A 20,391-nucleotide genomic window follows, 5' to 3' on the forward strand; every position below is an offset into this window, starting at 1 on the left:
ATGATACTTTGATATACTAAGTAAAGATGATAAACACAATCGAAAAATTTAGGCCGGGCGTGGTGGCTCATGCCTATAATCCCAGCACATTGGGAGGCCGAGGTGGGCGGATCATGAGGTCAAGAGATCGAGACCATACTGGCCAACATGGTAAAACCCCATCTCCAATAAAAATACAAAAATTAGCTGGGCGTGGTGGAACGCGCCTGTGGTCCCAGCTACTCAGGAGGCTGAGGAGAAACAATCGCTTGAACCCAGGAGGCGGAGGTTGCAGTGAGATGGCGCCATTGCACTCCAGCCTGGTGACAGAGCAAGACTCCGTCTCAAAAAAAAGAAAAATTTAAAATATACTGGTGTTGGGGGCAAGGTGACATAAGCTGTACACTCTGAGAGATACTGTTTATTAGTGTACTCACATTGAACATAATTTGATTGTGGTAATTGCATCTGAGACCACATATTAGGGTGCTTGATAAAGGGGTTTTGTTACTCTTCAAAGCTAGTAACACTTCATCTTAACCAAAACCCTCAATGAGAAAAATCAGATAAATAAAGCAAAGTTTTACATAGTACTCTGAGGATCAGTAACTTCAAGCCCAAGGCCATCTTAAGGAAATTTTCTTTCTGGTTTGCTAAGGCTATAGGAGACCATTACCATCATAAGGCCAGTTACTCTAAAATGTCATGCTCTAATACCCTATAGGGCCTCACAGCATGTGGTGGCCAGATTATAGAACAAGTCAGCTCTAAGTATTTCACACATTTATCAGTACAGGAGCTATTGCATCTACCACTGGATTAAGTTTCTGGGTAGCCATGGAAATTTGGCAAAAGGTATGGTAACGCAAAGTAGACAGGTTAGGCCTTCCACACTGAAAAAAGATATGGTACAGCAATGAACATGGGAAAAAATTCCTGAACTTGAACAAGGAAACAAAATCCAGAACCAATTGGGCATGGTGGCTCATGCCTGTAATCCCAGCACTTTGGGAGGCTGAGGTGGGTGGACCCCCTGAGGTCAGGAGTTTGAGAACAGCCTGGCCAACATGGCGAAACACCATCTCTACTAAAAATACAAACAATTAGCCAGGCATGGTGGTGGGTGCCTGTAATCCCAGCTACTTCGGAGGCTGAGGCAAGAGAACTGCTTAAACCAGGGAGGCAGAAGTTGTAGTGAGCCAAGATCACACCATTGCACTCCAGCCTGGGTAACAGAGCAAGACTCTCTCAAAAAACAAACAAAAAAACCAAAATCCAGAATGGATTCAACTCAGGTAAGTGAAACTGCCAGATGGCCAAAACAAGTTCTTCAAAGATTTCCACAGAACTCATTGACCTAGCAGTAGTACATTTTTATTCAAATTGCAGCTGGGAGCTTGATTAACTGAGAACAAAATTAAATGACATGACATTCTTCATAGGCACCAAATGTCAGTATGTACACGCTGAAGTACCGACAGTTACAGTGAAATTGCGTATGCTCTGAGAAATGACACTAAATTAGCTTCCAGGAAAATTACTCAACTTCAACAAGTAATTTTCAGTTTTTTTTTTCTCAGGGATATTTTTCAACTTTCACTTTAATATTTCTTTAGCTGCTTGGTTGTACATTTTGAGAAGGCAAATCCATTGGCACCGGGGGAAGCTTAGAACGTAAATCAGTATTAGAAGTAAAGGTAACACACAGCTAAAAGTTTTATTTTAATGACAAATTCACAACTAGAGACATCATTTGCATACCTTAGAATGCTATAGACCTGTTAAAATTTTTTAACCAATCAGCAAAAATATGTGCCACAATTTCTAAAGTTCATAATTTAGAATTTATCACATATATTTATTAATATATCCTTTATTTGCAAATTATTCTTAAAACTTTTCTTTCCAACACATTTACAATATTCATGTGTTTTAAAGAAAAAAAAACACCCCCATTAAAAATGTACTAACTTTAATGTGTGATCATACCAGTGCCACCAAATTAGAAAAGAAACATACAGCTGTATTAGATATGTAGTTACTACTACAAATAATGACAACACATGTCCTATACAGTGATAATATTCATGCTTTTCTACTATTTCTCAGTCATTTTCAGAACCGTTTGGAGGTAAGAAAACGAATGCATCATTGAAAATATGCCCAAATGCCCTAAGACGGTATACCCCATACATCATCACATGCATCTGGTTTGGAGTCAGTCCATTAAAAGTCACAGCCATATCTGAACAACAGCCTTCTACTACCTGGTTGGGGTGATAAGTCATTGCCTCTTTAATAGAAAGCCCAACAGATTTGGTATTAAATACATCTTTTCCATCAGCATCTTCTGCATTTTCTGCATACACTCCAGCATATTTCAGGCAAACAGCTAGCTGCTTATCTTCAGATATCTTCCAAATCATCCCTCCCTGTTCAGGACACTTTTCAGGGATATTGAGAAGGCTGTTAAGTCTTTTCATTGATTCTATACTTAAGACAATTCCTCCTTCCATTCCCACATATTCAAGGTCTCCAGATTTTACAGTGTGGCCTAGATAGAAAGGCTGTGAAGGATCCTTTTTTAACAAAAAATACTTTAGGTTTTCAATGATAGCAAATGTAGTGGGGCGAGCAAGGAAAAACCAGTTGTATTGGTCTCTATACTTATCAAAGGCATATTTGTAAGCTTTTCTCATCATTAACCACATGTCATTTGTGTCCATATTAATTGACTCAAACACTTTAACATGTTCAGAACTGAAGAACTCTGCTTTGTCACAGTGTTTGGTCCAAGTCTCCTTTACTGCAGCCCAAAGACTCACATCTTTAGGTTTTACAAGGATAATACAGTATACTCGGAAGCTCTTACTGAGCTCCATGCGCTCATCCTCTGAAATTTTCAAGATATCTTCTTTGTTAGGAGCTTGTAGGTGATGATGCTCATGGTGGTGCATTCTATTTCCATGACCAATCCTAACGTGTCCTAGCATAGTGATCAAAGCACAGAAAATGCTTCCAAGCATCACACCCTTCAAAAAGGAGCTGCTTTCCGAAAGCATTTTTCCTATAAAGAAGAAAAAGACTCTTAAAATACTTAACAGAAAAGGATTAGTCTATAAATTTGATTTGGCATTCCTTATATACTTACATTTTGCTCTTGATGTTTTTTTTTTTTCTTAAAAGAAAAGGTTCCCAAGCTTGAAATCAAGTTAGTTGCATATAATATCAAAGTCTCTCAGGATCTTTAGCTTCCAATGATATCTGATTACTGTTTGGTATAAACTGGAACTTTGCAACAACTCCTCTGTGGAGAATTTGTTTTGTACTTCATCTAAGGGGGTTTAATTAATCCTTGAAACCAGTGTTACAGAGGTTATCCATCCACCATTCTCTTTAAATAATTTCACATCACAAGCTTGCATTATTTAAATACCTCTAAAAATATAATGGACTTTGGCCGGGTGTGGTGGCTCATACCTATAATCCCAGCACTTTGGGAGACCAAAATGGGCAAATCACAAGGTCAGGAGTTTGAGACCAGCCTGACCAACATGGTGAAACCCCATCTCTACTAAAAATACAAAAACTAGCTGGGCATGGTGGCACACGCCTATAATCCCAGCTACTCAGGAGGCTGAGGCAGGAGAATCACTTGAACTTCGGAGGCAGAGGTTGCACTGAGCCAAGATCACGCCATTGCACTCCAGCCTGGGTGACAAGAGCAAAACTCCACCTCATATATATATATATTTGAGCTACTTAGATTTTGACATTGTCTCTTAAAGTTGAAAGGAGCCTTAGAAAACTACCCAATGTCAGTCACTTTTCTCATTTTACAGAGAGGGAAATGGAAGTCCACAGAGGTTAAATAACTGACTCAGTCACACTGCTAGACAGTGGTAGAAGTGGACTAGAAACCACATTTCTCGATATCAGTTTAATGTTTTTTTCATTGCAGAATAACAATTGCCATAGTGCTTCTACCATATTAGAGTTTAATAAAGGGGTTACTGAATATCCTTGTTCTCATACAAATGGAAAGAAAAGTGGGATCTGTTGACCACTGATGTTTTGCACCCAGCAGCACCATATTGCTACAAGGAAACCAATTTCTATGGTTTTCCTCTAGAGAAAATGGGATTTTGACTTCTACAAGAAGGACAATGTGTGGAATAGCTCGGCAGAACTAATTTCTGAGCGGTGGGTGGGGCAAAAGGCAAAAAGGCTTTCCTGTGTCACTCACAGATGTCAATAAACACAGTTCCAAGAAGTAAGAGAAATGTCAGAAAAAAAGCTCTGCATAATAGAATTGGCCGGGTGCGGTGGCTCACGCCTATAATACCAACACTTTGGGAGGCCGAGGTGGGCAGATCACCTGAGGTCTGGAATTCCAGACCATCCCGGCCAACATGGCAAAACCCCGTCTCTACTAAAAGTACAATAATTAGCTGGGCGTGGTGGCAGGCGCCTGTAATCCCAGCTACTCAGGAGGCTAAGGCAGGAGAATTGCTTGTATCCGGGAGGCAGAGGTTACAGTGCGCCAAGATTGTGCCACTGGACTCCAGCCTGGGCGACAAGAGCGACATACTGTCTCAAAAAAAAAAAAAAAAAAAAAAAAGGGAAAGAAAAAATAAGAATTATCAGGTGTGCTCTAAAATTAATTTATACAGGATTTTTGTATTTCATGTCACGCAGTTTTCATTATTTCTGGCCAATATATGATTCACATACGTCTCTTTGCTCAATTATGGCGTATGTGCCAGAATTCTTCCTGATGGTGATCCTACTCCCGGCTGCAAAAATAGTGATGAAAACTCAGTAAGTCTACACATTTTAAATAAAAATATACTTGCACAAATTATTCTAAGGAGATATTTTTCCCATCAGTGAGGCAAAAAATGTAACACGAGGGATGCATATGATAGGATATTTTGTGCTTTGTGCAGAGGGAAACTTAAAACTGCACGCGAGCACAAATGAAGCAGAAACTACCCCGGTGGTTTTTAGATTAACCTTTTTGGGTGAAGGTAGTTGGGGTGAAGGGCGGAAAAGGGAGGAAGACGAAATTGAGAAGAGAAGTGAGAGGGATGGTCACCTCAAGATCCCTTTGAGGGATCAAGAGAGCGCCCCCAGGAAGAAGGGTCTCCGTCTCCAGTGCGGACAATCCTCCCGCTGCACCTGCCCGAGCATCCCGCGTGGAGCATGCTGGGAGCAGGCTGGGGCCCAGGCTTCCCCCAAGAGATGGGGGGAGTCAGGGTGCGCTTGGGGTGGGGGTCGAGGCCCCGCCACTCACCCGCGTCTAGAACGGCTTGGGGCAGGAAAGCGCAGCCGCGCACGGGTTTCCTCGCACGTTTGCGCGCCACTCGGGTTCGCTCCTGGCCGGGCTGCTCTAGATGCAGGCGGTGTCCTCTCGTTGGTATCGCTAAAGGTGGGGAGGGCGAGGAAGCGCGCGCCGCGAAGGCGGGGGTAGTGGGGTGGAGGAAAAGAGCCCGCGGCTGGGCGGAGCCGTCCGTTTGCCCGCCCGCGCAGGCGTCAGAAGGGCTAGCGCGCACGCTGCGCGCACAGCGTGTGCCCTTTCTCCCCGCCTCCCGCCGAGTTCACAGACGTGCGTTCGCCTGGCGTGACCCGCACGCTCGCCTGTACCCAACCAGAGAGGACGGCGTGCATACGACTCACTGACACCTCCCACTTCATCTTACTGGCTTAGAAATTGTGAGAGTGAGAGATTCTTGCCTCCCTTGTCGCTTGTTATCGGATCTCTTGATGGTTTCTCTGATGTACCCCTGTGTCCTTGAACCCTCATATTCACAAGACGGTGTCCCCCCAGTACTCCTGGGCTGGGACAAAAATGCAAGCCCCTGAAATAGTCATGGAATTATGGCATCATGCATTCCCTATGATTATTGGAATGAGATCTGAAGTCCCCTGCTTGGAATCCAATCCTGTCTTCACCACATCCTTTGATATGCTGGGAAAATTACTTCACCTCGCTGTGCCTCAGTTCCCTCATTTGTAAACTACAGAAAATGTTACAGTAGTGCCTATTTCATAGAAAATTAGTGGCAGAGGTGGGACTGGAATTCAAGTCTCCTTTTTTCCTCCTCCTCTTTTTTGAGACAGCGTTTCGCTCTTGTTGCCCAGGCTGGAGTGCAATGGTCCAATCCCGGCTCACTGCAACCTCCTCCTCCCGGGTTCAAGCGATTCTCCTGCCTCAGCCTTCTGAGTAGATGAAACCACACCAGGCTAATTTTTGTATTTTTGCTTGAGACGGGTTTTCACCATGTTGGCCAGGCTCGTCTTGATTTCCTGACCTCAGGTGATCCACCCACCTCGACTTCCCCAAGTGCTGGGATTACAGGCGTGAGCCACTGCTCCCGGTCCCCAGGTCTCCTAATTAAGAGTGCAGAGCTGTCTTTCCACTAAATATGTAATCAGACTTCTTCTTCTTTTTTTTTTTTTGAGACGGAGTTTCACTTTTTTTGCCCAGGCTGGAGTGCATTGGTGCGATCTCGGCTCACTGCAGCCTCTGCCTCCCAGGTTCAAGTGATTCTCCCGCCTGAGCCTCCTGAGTGGCTGGGATTCAGGCATATGCCGCCACATTTGGTTAATTTTTTGTTTTTAGTACAGACCGGATTTCGCCATGTTGGCCAGGCTGGTCTCAAACTTTTCATCTCAGGTGGTCCGCCTGCCTCTGCCTCCCACAGTGCTGGGATTTCAGGCGTGAGCCACTGTGCCCGACAGATCTGTCTTTTAAAATTCATTTTTGGCCAGTCGGCTTGGCTCATGCCTGTAATCCCAGCACTGTGGGGTGGGGATGGAGGGCGGATCACTTGAGGTCAGGAGTTTGAGACCAACCTGATGAACATGGTGAAAACTCGTCTCTACTAAAAATACAAAAATTAGCTGGGTGTGGTGGCACGTGCCTGTAATCCCAGACACTCAGGAGGCTGAGGTAGAAGAATTGCTTGAGCCCAGGAGGTAGAGGTTGCAGTTAGCCAAGATCGTGCCACTGCACTCTAGCCTGGGAGAGAGAGCAAGACTTTATCTCAAAAAAGAAATCATTTTTGTGGCAGAAGGCCTTTTGCTATAAAGCACAATTTTTTATAATTATTTAAAACGTATCGTTACTAGGTTCCTTTCAGATAGTTCTGAGTGGTGACTTACTTTGGCCTGAGTTCCTAAAGACACACATATATTTGATTGTTGGCAGTGACCTAGTTTAAGTAGACTGAAGGTTTCAGGCAGCTCTGAAACAATGAACAAATATACTGTAGGCAGTTGCTATCCTGGCAACACTACCTTAAAATCTGGAGATACGTAGTTAGCAAAATAAGTACCCTGACTTCATGTAGCTGTCAGTGAAATGGGAAGAAAGACATTAATTTATTACCAATAATTTTAATGGTGGTATGTTTTCTAAACAATACCAACATGAAATTTCTTTCTTTCTTTCTTTCTTTCTTTCTTTCTTTCTTTCTTTCTTTCTTTCTTTCTTTCTTTCTTTCTTTCTTTTCTTTTCTTTTCTTTTCTTTTCTTTTTTTTTAAGACGGGGTTTCACCATGGTGGTCAGGCTGGTCTTGAACTCCCGAACTCAGGTGATCCACCCGCCTTGGCCTCCAAAGTGCTTGGATTACAGGCGTGAGCCACCACGCCCGGCCTGAAATTTATTTCTGACAGTGGGCCTTCTAGAAAAGAAAAAATGAATTTTAGAACTGGAAAAGAATTTAAGACTGCAGAATATTTCCATTATATTTTGTTAAGTAATGCAGTCTGTTTATTTCATGTATTATATAAACTATGTGTGTATGTGTATATATATATATACATAAAAAGTGAAACAAATTGCAAAATACTGTATATGATATGATTAGGTTTTGGTGGAAACAAACATGTGCACATAGGTTTGATCTGTTCATATGAACAAAGAGAGTTGTGGAAGAATACTTAGCAAGCTCTTAATATTGATTACATCAGAAGGTTGCGGTGGGGATGATTAGCCTTGTCTTTACACATCTTTGTATTGCATTGTTTCACTGGTACAATTGTTTCACTGGTATAAAAAAGCACCTATTACTTTTGAATTTGAAGACCAGCAAATAAAGGGATCTCTAAAATTATAGGGACAAAAAGAAAAAGAGGAAAATATGCCAATAAAAATATCTTTTTTTTTTTTGAGACAGAGTCTCGCTCTGTCACCAAGCTGGAGTGCAGTGGCACGATCTTGGCTCACTGCAACCTCCACCTCATGGGTTCAAGCGATTCTCCTGCCTCAGCCTCCTGAGTAGCTGGGACTACAGGCACACACCACCATGCCCAGCTGAATTTTGTATTTTTAGTAGAGACAGGGATTCATCATGTTGGCCAGGATAGTCTCCATCTTTTGACCTCGTGATACTCCTGCCTCGGCCTCCCAAAGTGCTGGGATTATAGGCATGAGCCACCATGCCTGGCCAAAAATATGTTTTAAAGAGTGTAAAGAACCAGTCTGTCCTTGCAAAAAGGGACCAGGCAGGACAGAAATGACACCCAAAATTCAGACTGTGACAAAGAGGCAATGTAAAATGTTTCTCCTAGAAAAAAAGTATACCTATTTAAGATGATGGGCATGTTCATTAGCTTGATTTTGGTAATCTTTACACAATGTATACATATAGCAAATTGTCACATTGTGCACTTTAATCGTATACATTTGTTTTTCAAACATACCTCAATAAAGCTGGGAAAAAAATATAATGATTCTTCTTTTAGTATAGGAAGGTACTGTATACCAAACTGGAAATATTAATGATACAAGAGCAGTGCTTCTTATAGTGGTAGGTAATTATATATATATATATATATAATGTTCTGCACATGCACCCCAGAACCTAAAGTGCAATAATATATATATTTATATATAAAATATAAATATATATATTATATATATATATTTGTATATTATATATAAATATATATATGTATATTTGATTGCACTTTAGGTTCTGGGGTACATGTGCAGAACATGCAGGATTGTTGCATAGGTACATACGTGTCAATGTGGTTTGCTGCCTCCATTCCCCCATCACTTATCTCTGGCATTTGTCCCCATATTATCCCTCCTCAACCTCCCTACCCCCCACTATCCCTCCCCATTCACCCCCAACAGACCCCAGTATGTGATGCTCCCCTCCTTGTGTCCAGGTGTTCTCATTGTTCAACACCTGCCTATGAGTGAGAACATGTGGTGTTTGATTTTCTCTTCTTGTGTCAGTTTGCTGAGAATGATGTTCTCCAGATTCATCCATGTCCCTACAAAGGACATGAATTCATCGTTTTTTATGGCTGCATAGTATTCCATGGTGTATATGTGCCACATTTTCCTTGTCCAGCCTACCATCGATGGGGATTTGGGTTGCTTCCAGGTCTTTGATATCATAAACAGTGTCACAATGAACATACGTGTGCATGTGTCTTTATGATAGAACAATTTATAGTCCTTTGGGTATATACCCAGTAATGGGATTCCTGGGTCAAATGGAATTTCTATTTCTAGGTCCTTGAGGAATCGCCACACTGTCTTCCACAATGGTTGAACTAATTTACACTCCCACCAACAGTGTAAAAGTGTTCCTATTTCTCCACATCCTCTCCAGCATCTGTTGTCTCCAGATTTTTTAATGATCGTCATTCTAACTGGCATGAAGTGGTATCTCAATGTGGTTTTGATTTACATTTCTCTAGTGACCAGTGATGATGAGCATTTTTTCATATGTTTGTTGGCCCCATATATGTCTTCTTTTGAAAAGTGTCTGTTCATACCCTTCACCTACTTTTGAATGGATTTTTTTTTCTTGTAAATCTGTTTTAGTTCTTTGTAGATTCTAGATATTAGCCCTTTGTCACATGGGTAAATTGTGAAAATTTTTTTCCATTCTGTTGGTTGCCGGTTCACTCTAATGATATTTCTTTTGCTGTACAGAAGCTCTGGAGTTTAATTAGATCCCATTTGTCTGTTTTCGCTTTTGTCGCCAATGCTTTTGGTGTTTTAGTCATGAAGTCCTTGCCTATGTCTATGTCCTGAATGGTTTTGCCTAGGTTTTCTTCTAGGGTTTTTATGGTGTTAGGTCTTATGTTTAACCATCTGGAGTTAATTTCAGTGTAAGGTGTCAGGAAGAGGTCCAGTTTCTGCTTTCTGTACATGGCTAGCCAGTTTTCCCAACACCATTTATTAAACAGGGAATCCTTTCCCCATTGCTTATTTTTGTCAGGTTTGTCAAAGATCAGATGGTTGCAGATGTGTGGCGTTGCCTCTGAGGCCTCTGTTCTGTTCCATTGTTCTATATCTCTGTTTTGGTACCAGTACCATGCTGTTTTGATAACTGTAAACTTGTAGTATAGTTTGAAGTCAGGTAGCATGATGCCTCCAGCTTTTTTCTTTCTGCTTAGGATTGTCTTGGCTATGCAGGCTCTCTTTTGCTTCCATATGAAGTTTAAGGTGGGTTTTTCCAGTTCTGTGAAGAGTTTCATAGGTAGCTTGATGGGGATACCATTGAATCAATAAATTACTTTGGGCAGTATGGCCATTTTCATGATATTGATTCTTCCTAACCATGAGCATGGAATGTTTTTCCATCTGTTTGTGTCCTCTCTTATTTCATTGAGCAGTGGTTTGTAGTTCTCCTTGAAAAGGTCCTTTACATCCTTTGTTAGTTGTATTCCTAGGTATTTTATTCTCTTTGTAGCAATTGTGAATGGCAGTTTGTTCTTGATTTGGCTCTTTAGGTCTGTTATTGGTGTATAGGAATGCTTGTGATTTCTCCACATTGATTTTGTATCCTGAGACTTTGCTGAATTCACTTATTTAAAAATGACGTAAGATGCTCTGAAACAGAATAAACCATAGGATTTTCAACACCAAAGTGCTGTTAGTGAGAGATTGTCTAAGAACCCAGTTCTTAACTTGAAGCATCACTTAAATATACTTAGCCTTTTAAATAAAGTTAGTAAGATGATTAATGTAGGGCTTTTTTTTTGTTTTTTTCTTTTTTTTCACCTGGGTGCAGGTGGGCTAAGGTTGAAAAGGGCATTAGCCTCTTTTTTCTCTTTTTTTTTGAGACAAAGTCTCACTCTGTCTTCCAGGCTGAAGTGCAGTGACTAAGGTTGAAAAGGGCATTAGCCTCTTTTTTCTTTTTTTTTTTTGAGACAAAGTCTCACTCTGTCTTCCAGGCTGAAGTGCAGTGATGTGTTCTTGGCTCATTGCAACCTCAACCTCCCAGGTTCAAGCAATTCTCCTGTCTCAGCCTCTTGAGTAGCCAGGATTACAGGCACATGCCACCACGCCCAGCTAATTTTTCTATTTTTAATAGAGACAGGGTTTCACCACATTGGGCAGGCTGGTCTCTAACTCAAAACCTCAGGTGATCCACTTGCCTCGGCCTCCCAAAGTGCTGGGATTACAGGCATGAGCCACTATGCCCAGCCAGTAATGACATTTTTTAAACAACATTCCATATCTCAGCCCTAATTTAAAAAAATACATGCAACTGGTATCTATTAAAATTAAAAATGCTCATACTCTTTTGCCCAGCAAACCCCCACTTATAGTAATCTCTGTCACAGAAATAAGGGCAAATGCATTATTTTTGTTTGTTTGTTTTTAGAGACACGGTCTCACTTTGACACCCAGGCTGGAGTGTAGTGGTGCAGTTATGGCTCACTGCAGCCTCAAACTCCTAGGCTCAAGCAATCCCTCTGCCTCAGTCTTCCAAGTAGTGGGGGCTAAAGGCATGCACCACCACACCTGGATAACTTTCTGTAGAGACGAGGTTTTGCTGTGTTGCCCAGGCTAGTCTTGAGCTCTGGCCTCACGTAATCCTCCAGCCTTGGACTCACAAAGTGCTTAGATCACAGTTGTGAGCCACTGCGTCGAGCCAGTAGTTTTTTTTTTTTAAATGTTCATTTTAGGTAAAGGGGTAAATGTGCATGTTGGTTATAAAGGTAAACTGTGGGTTTTGGGAGTTTGGCCTACACATTATTTTGTCACTCAGGTAATAAGCATAGTTCCCAATAGTTAGTTTTTAAATCTTCTCCTTCTCCCACTCTCCACCCTCAAGTAATCTCTTTGTGTCTGTTGTTCCCTTCTTTGTGTCCGTGTGCTCTCGTTGTTTAACTCCCACTTATAAATGAGAACACGCAGCTGGGTGCAGTGGCTCACGCTTGTAATCCCAGTACTTTGGGAGGCCACGGTGGGAGGATTGCTTGAGGTCAGGTGTTTGAGACCAACCTGGCCAACATGGTGAAAACCCGTCTCTACTAAAAATAAAAAAATCAGTCAGGCATGGTGGTGCACAGCTGTAGTCCCAGGTACTTGGGAGACTGAGGCAGTCTCCTCGCTTGAGCCTGGGAGGCAGATGTTGCAGTGAGCCGAGATTGTGCCACTGCACTGCAGCCTGGGCAACAGATCAAGACTCTGTCTCAAAAAAAAAAGAGAAGAACTGTAAGTCAATTAAACCTCTTTCTTTTATAAATTACCCAGGTGATGTGAGCCACCGTGCCAGGACTGACTCACAGATCTGCATGACTAAAGAAGCCTCAGGAAACATACAAGCATAGTGGAAGGTGATGGGGAAGTAAGGCACTTCTCATGGTGGCAGGAGAGAGAGTGAAAGAGAGAGGAAGAGTGAGGAAGTGCCACACTTAAAACCATCAGCTCTAGTGAGAACTCCCTCACTATCATGAGAACAACATGGGGGAACTGCCCTCATGATGCAGTCACTTTTCACCAGATCTCTCCCTGGGCACATGCAATTAAAATTCAAGGTAAGATTTGGGTGGAGACACAGAGCATGGTTGTCCTTTGCCCACTTTTTAATGGTGTTGTTTTTGTTTGTAAAATCATTTAAGTTCCTTACAGATTCTGAATATTAGACCTTTGATGGAGGCATAGTTTGCAAATATTTTCTGCCATTCCATAGGTTATCCGTTTACTCTGTTGAGAGTTTCTTTTGCTATACAGAAGCCCTTTAGTTAATTAGGTCCCATTTGTCAATTTTTATTTTTTCTTGCAATTGCTTTTGGCATCTTTGTCATGAAATCTTTGCCAGGGCCTATGCCTTTTAGCATTTTCTAGGTTATCTTTCAGGGTCTTTATAATTTTAGGTTTTACATTTAAGTCTTTAATTAATCTTGAGTTGATTTTTTTTTTCTGGGAGATAGAGTGTTGCTCTGTCACATGCTGGTGTGCAGTGGCGCAATCTCAGCTCACTGCAACTTCTGCCTCATGGGTTCAAGCAATTTTCTGCCTCAGCCTCCTGAGTAGCTGGGATTACAGGCATGTGTCACAACAGCCAGCTAATTTTTGTATTTTTAGTAGAGATGGGGTGGGGTTTCACCATGTTAGTTAGGCTGGACTGGAACTTCTGACCTGGTGATCCACCTGCCTCAGCCTCCCAAAGTGCTGGAATTACATTGAGTTGATTTTTGTGTATGGTGTAAGGAAGGGGAGCATACTTCAAAATAATAACAGCGATACATGACAAACCCACAGCCAACATCATACTGAATGGGCAGGAGCTGGAAGCATTCCCTTTTAAAAAGTGGCACAAGACAAGGATGCCTTCTCTGACTGCTCCTGTTCAACATAGTATTGGAAGTTTTGGACAGGGCAATGAGGCAAGAGAAAGAAATAAAGGACATCCAAATAGGAAGAGAGGAAGTCAAACTATCCCTGTTTGTGGATGATATGATTCTACATCTAGAAAACCCTGTAGTCTGCACTCAAAAACTCATTGATCTGATAACTTGAGCAAAGTTTCAAAATACAAAGTCAATGTACAAAAATCAGTAGCATTCCAATACACTAACAACATCCAAGCTGAGAGCCAAATCAGGAACACAATCTCATTCATAATAGCCACGAAAGAATGAACTATCTAGGAATACAGCTAACCAGGGAGCTGAAAGATCTCTACAAAGAGAACTAAAACACACTACTCAAAGACATCAGAGATGACACAAAGAAATGGAAAAACATTCCATGCTCATAGATAGGAAGAATCAGTATTGTTAAAATGGCCATACTGCCAAAAGAAATTTACAGATTCATTCATTAATCTGTAATTAATTACAGATTGACATTACAATGTCATTCCTATCAAACTACCAATGACATTCTTCAGATTAGAAAAAACAATTTAAAAATTCATATGGAACCAAAAGAGAGCCTGAATAGCCAAGGCAATCCTAAGCAAAAGAACAAAGCTGGAGGCACCAAGTTCCCTGACTTCAAACGATACTACAGGACTACAGTGACCAAAAACAGCATGGTTCTGGTACAAAAACAGGCACATAAACAGAACAGAACAGAGAGCCCAGAAATAATGCTGCACACCTACAACCATCTGATCTTTGACAAAGTCAACAAAAACAAGCAATGGGGAAAGGACTCCCTTTTCAGTAAATAGTGCTGGGATAACTAGCTAGCCATAAGCAGAAAATTGAAACTGGGTATTATTGTTTATAATAGCAAAAGTGGGAAATAGCCATTAATAACTGAATGTTTGAATTCATTATGGTAAATTCATGTAATGGAATATTAAGCATAAAATAGAAAGCTTATTTCAGTAACCTGCACTAAACACTTTCTTAAACACAGTAAGTTACACCTTGTGTGGGAGGGTTGCTTTGAATTTGGTTGCCTACATGTACACAGCAGGCAAGGCAAGAATACATTAAAAACTGATGACTCTGCATTTTGGGTAAGGCCCTTCTATCAAGTGAATGCATTTTTCAGCATGAGAGGTCATTCATTTCCAGTAATTAATGATTCACTTGCATGTGAGCACTCAAATCTGCCCAAAGGCTTTTAGGAAATTAACACATCTTTCCACTGGAGTTCACTGGAATAAAAAATATTAAAGGACATTTATGGTGGATTTTCTGCATAACATCTTTTTGGAGGGTTAAAAATGTTTTCCGTGGTTACCTTAATAAAGTACCTATAATATATGTACCTCTTCTGCCCAGAATTTCTCAACTGTTCATGTTCAGTAAACAAACTCCCTTGTCTGAAAATTTATTATTGTTTCCATTTGTGTATAGTGTAATCTTTAAATGAATCTCATTTCCGTGTTCAGGCATATTCATGCTTGTAATTTCATTTCAAAAAAGAATTTTTAAAAATTTTATGGCCATTTGAGAGGGTTTTTTTTAATTATTATTTTTCAGTCAAGAGTCTTGTTCTGCTACCCAGGCTGGAGTGTGGTAGCACCATCTCAGTTCACTGCAACCTCCACCTCCTGGGTTCAAGTGATTCTCAATACTCAGCCTCTTGAGTAGCTGGGATTACCGGTGCGCACCACCATGCCTGGCTAATTATTTTGTTAATAGCTACAGGGTTTCACCATGTTGGCCGGGCTGGTCTCAAACTCCTGACCTCAAGTGATGTGCCCTCCTCAGCCTCCCGAAGTCCTAGGATTACAGGAGTGAGTCAATGCACCCAACCAGAGCTTTCTTTTTTTAAATTAAACCTGTTTACCTTCCAACAAACATATATTGTTTACAATATATCCTGCATTATGTTAATCATTATTTAAAACTTTTTGTATTATGGGTAATTTCAAACATATACAAAAGTAGGAAAAAAAACTATAATGAAATCACTTTTTATGTAGCTTTAATGTCAACTCAAAGCCAGTCTAATTTTATCTGTACCCCTATTTCATTCCTTTCTAGATTATTCAAAAGTGTCTCCTAGACGTTATATAATTTTATACAATTTCATCCATAAACATTTCTGTATGTCCCTATAAGACATAAGGAATTCTTAAGAAAAACCCACAATACCACTAGAACAATGAAAACATTCCTTGATATAATCAAACTGTTCAAATTACCTATATCACAAATGTGATTTTTTTTTTTTTTTTGAGACGGAGTTTCGCTCTTATTACCCAGGCTGGAGTGCAATGGCGTGATCTTGGCTCACCGCAACCTCCACCTCCTGGGTTCAGGCAATTCTCCTGCCTCAGCCTCCTGAGTAGCCGGGATTACAGGCACGCGCCACCATGCCCAGCTAATTTTTTGTATTTTTAGTAGAGACGGGGTTTCACCATGTTGACCAGGATGGTCTCCATCTCTTGACCTCGTGATCCACCCGCCTTGGCCTCCCAAAGTGCTGGGATTACAGGCGTGAGCCACGGCGCCCGGCCACACATGTGATTTTTAATAGCCTGAATCAGAATCCAAATAGTCTTCACACTGTGATTGTTTTTGTGTCTCTTACTTCTCTGTTGTCTATAGGTTTCTTCTCTCTTTTTCCCCTTGACATTTCTTTATTGAAGAAATCTGATTGTTTGTCTTTTTTGTTTGTTTTAGAGACAGGGTTTCATGCTGTCACCCAGTCTGGAGTGCAGTGGTTCAATCATAGCTCACTGCAGCTTCGAACTCCTGGGCTCAAGTGATTCTCCTGCCTCAGCCTCCCAAGTAGCCAGGACTACAGGCTTATGCCACTATGCCCAGAATGTTTTAAAAAATTTTTTGTAGAAATACACTTTGTTGCCCAGAGTAGTCTTGAACTCCTGACTTGAAGTGATCTTCCTGCTTCGGCATCCCAAAGTGCTGGGATTGCAGTCATGAACCACTGCACCCAGCCTTGTTTTCTTGTACTTTTACCTAGTCTGGTGCTGATTGCTTCATCCTGGTTCCTTCAATATGTTTCTCTGTCTTTTGTGTTTGTCATAAACAGGTAGCTGGATCTTAAGTAGGGCTGGGCTGGGTGTGATGGTGGCTCACTCCTGCAATCCCGGTACTTTGGGAGCCTGATGTGGGAGGATTCCCTGAGCCCAGGAGGTGGAGGCTACAGTGAGCTAACTTCAGCCTATGATCCTGCCACTGCACTCCATTCCAGTGACAGTGAGACTCTGTTTCAAAAACACAAAAATAAAATAAAAAGTAATGTAGGGTTGCCAGGTTTAGCGAAGAAAAATGCAGGACTTCTAGTTAAATTTAATTTTAGATAAACAATGAATGCTGTTGTAGTATTAGCATGTCCCAAATATAATGTATGGGGCATACTAAATATTCCATGGGACGTGCTTAAACTAAAGAAAAAAAGAAAAAGGAAAATTATTATTGTTTATTTGAAATTCAGTTTCACTGGGCATTCTGAATTTTATCTGGCAACACCAAGCTTAATCTCAAGGCTATGCTAGATTCAGGACCAATGTTTTTTTGAGACAGGGTCTCACTTTGCTGCCCATGCTGGAATAGAGTGGCACTATCATGGCTCACTGCAGCCTCAAATTCCTGGGTTCAAGCAATCCTCCCGCCTCAGCCTCCTGAGTAGCCAACATGCCCATCTATTATTTTTATTTTTATTTTTTGTGGAGACGAAGTCTCCCTGGTCTCCCTATATTGCTCAGGCTGGTCTCGAAATCCTGGGCTCAAGGGATCCTCCCACCTCGGCCTCCCAAAGTGCTGGGATTACAGGCATGAGCCACAGAGCTTGGCCCAGGTTCTTTTCTTTTGTTTCTTTTTGAGATGGAGTCTTGCTCTGACACCCAGGCTGGACTGCAATATCGTGATCTAGGCTCACTGCAACCTCTGCCTTCAGGGTTCAGGAGATTCTCCTGCCTCAGCCTCCAAAGTAACTGGGATTATAGGTGACCACCACCATGCTGGGCTAATTTTTGTGTTTTAGTAGAGACAGGGTTTCACCGTGTTGGCCAGACTGATCTCAAACTCCTGACCTCAAGTGATCCACCCACCTTAGTCTCCCAAAGTGCTGGGATTACTGAGGTGAGCCACTGTGCCTGGCCATTTTTTTTTCTCATGAGACCAATTGAAAGATGAGTGTGCCTGGCCATTTTTTTTAAAGGCAAAATTGCTTCATAGGTAGTGGTGTGTGTTTCACTCAGGAGACACATAATGTCTGGTTGTCTCTCTTTGTGATGACAGCTGCCTTTGATGCTCAATATCTAGATTGGTAATTCACTAGAGTTGCAACATAGTGATTTAATTTTCCAAGGCATATATATTTTTCTTTCTTTCTTTTTTTTTTAGAGATGGAGTTTCTCCATGTTGGTCAGGCTGGTCTTGAACTCCCGACCTCAGGTAATCAACCTTCCTCGGCCTTCCAAAGTGCTGGAATTACAGGTGGGAGCCACCATACCAAGCCCCAAGGAATATTTTAAAGAGGAAGCTTAGTGTCATGATTAAGAGGTCCTGCTCTGATATGGGAAAGGCTTGGTTTTGAGATTTGGTCCTGCCACTTTCTAGCTGTGTGACATGGGACAAATCAGTTCGCTCTTTCAGCTGTAGCTTCTTCATCTGTAAAACAAGACTAATAATAGTACCTATCTCATAAACTTTTCGTGAGGGTTAAATAAGGTAAGGTATGTAGGGGGTTTAGAACAGTGACTAGCACACAGTAGATGCTCAATAAAAGCCAGGTATTATATCTCATTAGATTCTTGAAGAATTATGGCCTTTCAAATTTGGAATTTTCCAATATTCAAATCCTCTATTCAACAGTTAAATTACATTTTCACACTGTTTATAAAAATAATAATGAAAGTTTACGGAATGAGCAGTCTCTCATATTTGTCAGTGCTTTACAGTCAACAGGGCCTTTACATGTATTCTCACTTGATCCTCATAGCTGCACTTTTAACCAGAAAGACTGGTTTTGTTGGGCGCGGTGGCTCACGCCTGTAATCCCAGCACTTTGGGAGGCTGAGGCGGGTGGATTACGAGGTCAAGAGATGGAGACCATCCTGGTCAACATGGTGAAACCCCGTCTCTACTAAAAATACAAAAAATTAGCTGGGCATGGTGGCGCGTGCCTGTAATCCCAGCTACTCAGGAGGCTGAGTCAGGAGAATTGCCTGAACCCAGGAGGCAGAGGTTGTGATGAGCCGAGATCGCGCCATTGCACTCCAGCCTGGGTAACAAGAATGAAACGCCGTCTCAAAAAAAAAAAAAAATAGAAAGACTGGTTTTATTAATTTTTTACATCTGAAGAACCTTGGGCTTGGGGAAGCAATTTGCTAAATATAACACATCCAGAAAGTCACACAATAGAGCGGGGAGTACGTCTTAGCTCAAGGGTCTTTTAAAAAAATTTTTATTTATTTTAATAGATATGGGGGGTTTCAACATGTTGGCCAGGCTGGTCTTGAACTCCTGTCCTCAGGGGATCCACCCACCTCGGCCTCCCAAAGAGCTGGGATTACAGGCATGAGCCACCACGCCCAGCAGGCCCAGGGGTCTTTTGATGGAAAATAGGTCTTCCCTTCTGCAAAGATTTCATTTCTTGGTTCCAGTTACAACACCACTGTCTTGTTTTCTTTTTCAACTTTTCTTCTTATCTTTTCTTTCTCAATCATTTACTTGTTTACTTATAGTTTTTTGTTGTTGTTGTTGTTTGTTTGTTTGTTTTTGGCAGAGACACTATGTAGGCTAATCTCAAATTCCTGGCCTCAAGCCATTCTCCCACTACGGCCTCCCAAAGTGCTGGAATTAACCAGCATGAGCCACTGAATCCAATCCAACTTTTCAACTTCTTGTTTCTTTCAAACTGTTCCCTCCTTATCCCCATTCTTGGTGTCTCTTTCTCCTCTTCCCAAATTTAGTCATTCTGAATTTCTATCCTTGGGTCATTTTAATTGCTACATTCTCCCCCTATGATATGTATTCAGTAGCTTCATCTTTCAAATAGCTTCAACTACTCCCTCTGGGAGGATGATTTCCAAATCCATATTTCTGGCCTCTACTTCTTCCTTGAGTTTTGGACCCAAAATTTAAATTGCCTGCTTGATCTCCATATGACTGTTTCAGAAAGAATCCAACATTCAATGAATCTGCTTATTTGGATCTTGATTTAAAACAATCAACTATAAACAAACAAGTAAATGATGGAGAACATTTAGATGCTTACTGGATATTTGATTACATTACGGGCTTAATGTTAATTTTTTAGGTGAGGCCAGGCATGGTGGCTCACGCCTGTAATATCAGCATTTTAGGAGGCCAAGGCAGGAGGATTGCTTGAGCCCAGGAGATCGAGGCCAGCCTGGGCAAAATGCAAGACTCTGTCTCTGCAGAAAACTTAAAAAGTTAGCCAACTGTGGCGGAATGCACCTGTGGTCCCAGCTACTCAGTAGGCTGAGGTGAGAGGATCACATGAACTCAGGAGGTCAGGGCTGCAGTGTGCTATGTTTTTGCCACTGCACTCCAGCCTGGGGGTCAGAGTGAGCCCCTGTCTCAAAAAAATTTGTAGACGAGTTAATTTTACGTAATTGTAAGTAGAAATACATAGTGAATCGTTTGAGGATTATATAATGTTTGGGATTTAATTCAAAATAATTCAATTCAGAAAACAGTATGGTAGTTCTTCAAAAAATTAAAAATGGAGCTACTATATGATCTAGC

At 41.4% G+C, this 20,391-nt stretch overlaps 1 protein-coding gene across 1 annotated transcript; it reads right to left on the reverse strand.

The window, feature by feature from the left end:
• Positions 1 to 1,671: 1,671 nt before the first annotated feature.
• On the reverse strand, positions 1,672 to 5,438 carry C1GALT1C1 (C1GALT1 specific chaperone 1). The gene is made up of 2 exons (XM_002763226.7): positions 5,276 to 5,438; positions 1,672 to 3,046 (listed from the first exon to the last, which is right to left on the reverse strand). The coding sequence occupies exon 2, from the start codon at positions 3,039 to 3,041 to the stop codon at positions 2,085 to 2,087; it is 957 nt and encodes a 318-aa protein (XP_002763272.1). The 5' UTR covers positions 3,042 to 3,046; positions 5,276 to 5,438; the 3' UTR covers positions 1,672 to 2,084.
• Between the last annotated feature and the right edge of the window lie 14,953 nt (positions 5,439 to 20,391).

The sequence above is a fragment of the Callithrix jacchus genome, chromosome X (assembly GCF_049354715.1).
Source record: "Callithrix jacchus isolate 240 chromosome X, calJac240_pri, whole genome shotgun sequence".
Classification (NCBI taxonomy): domain Eukaryota; kingdom Metazoa; phylum Chordata; class Mammalia; order Primates; family Cebidae; genus Callithrix; species Callithrix jacchus.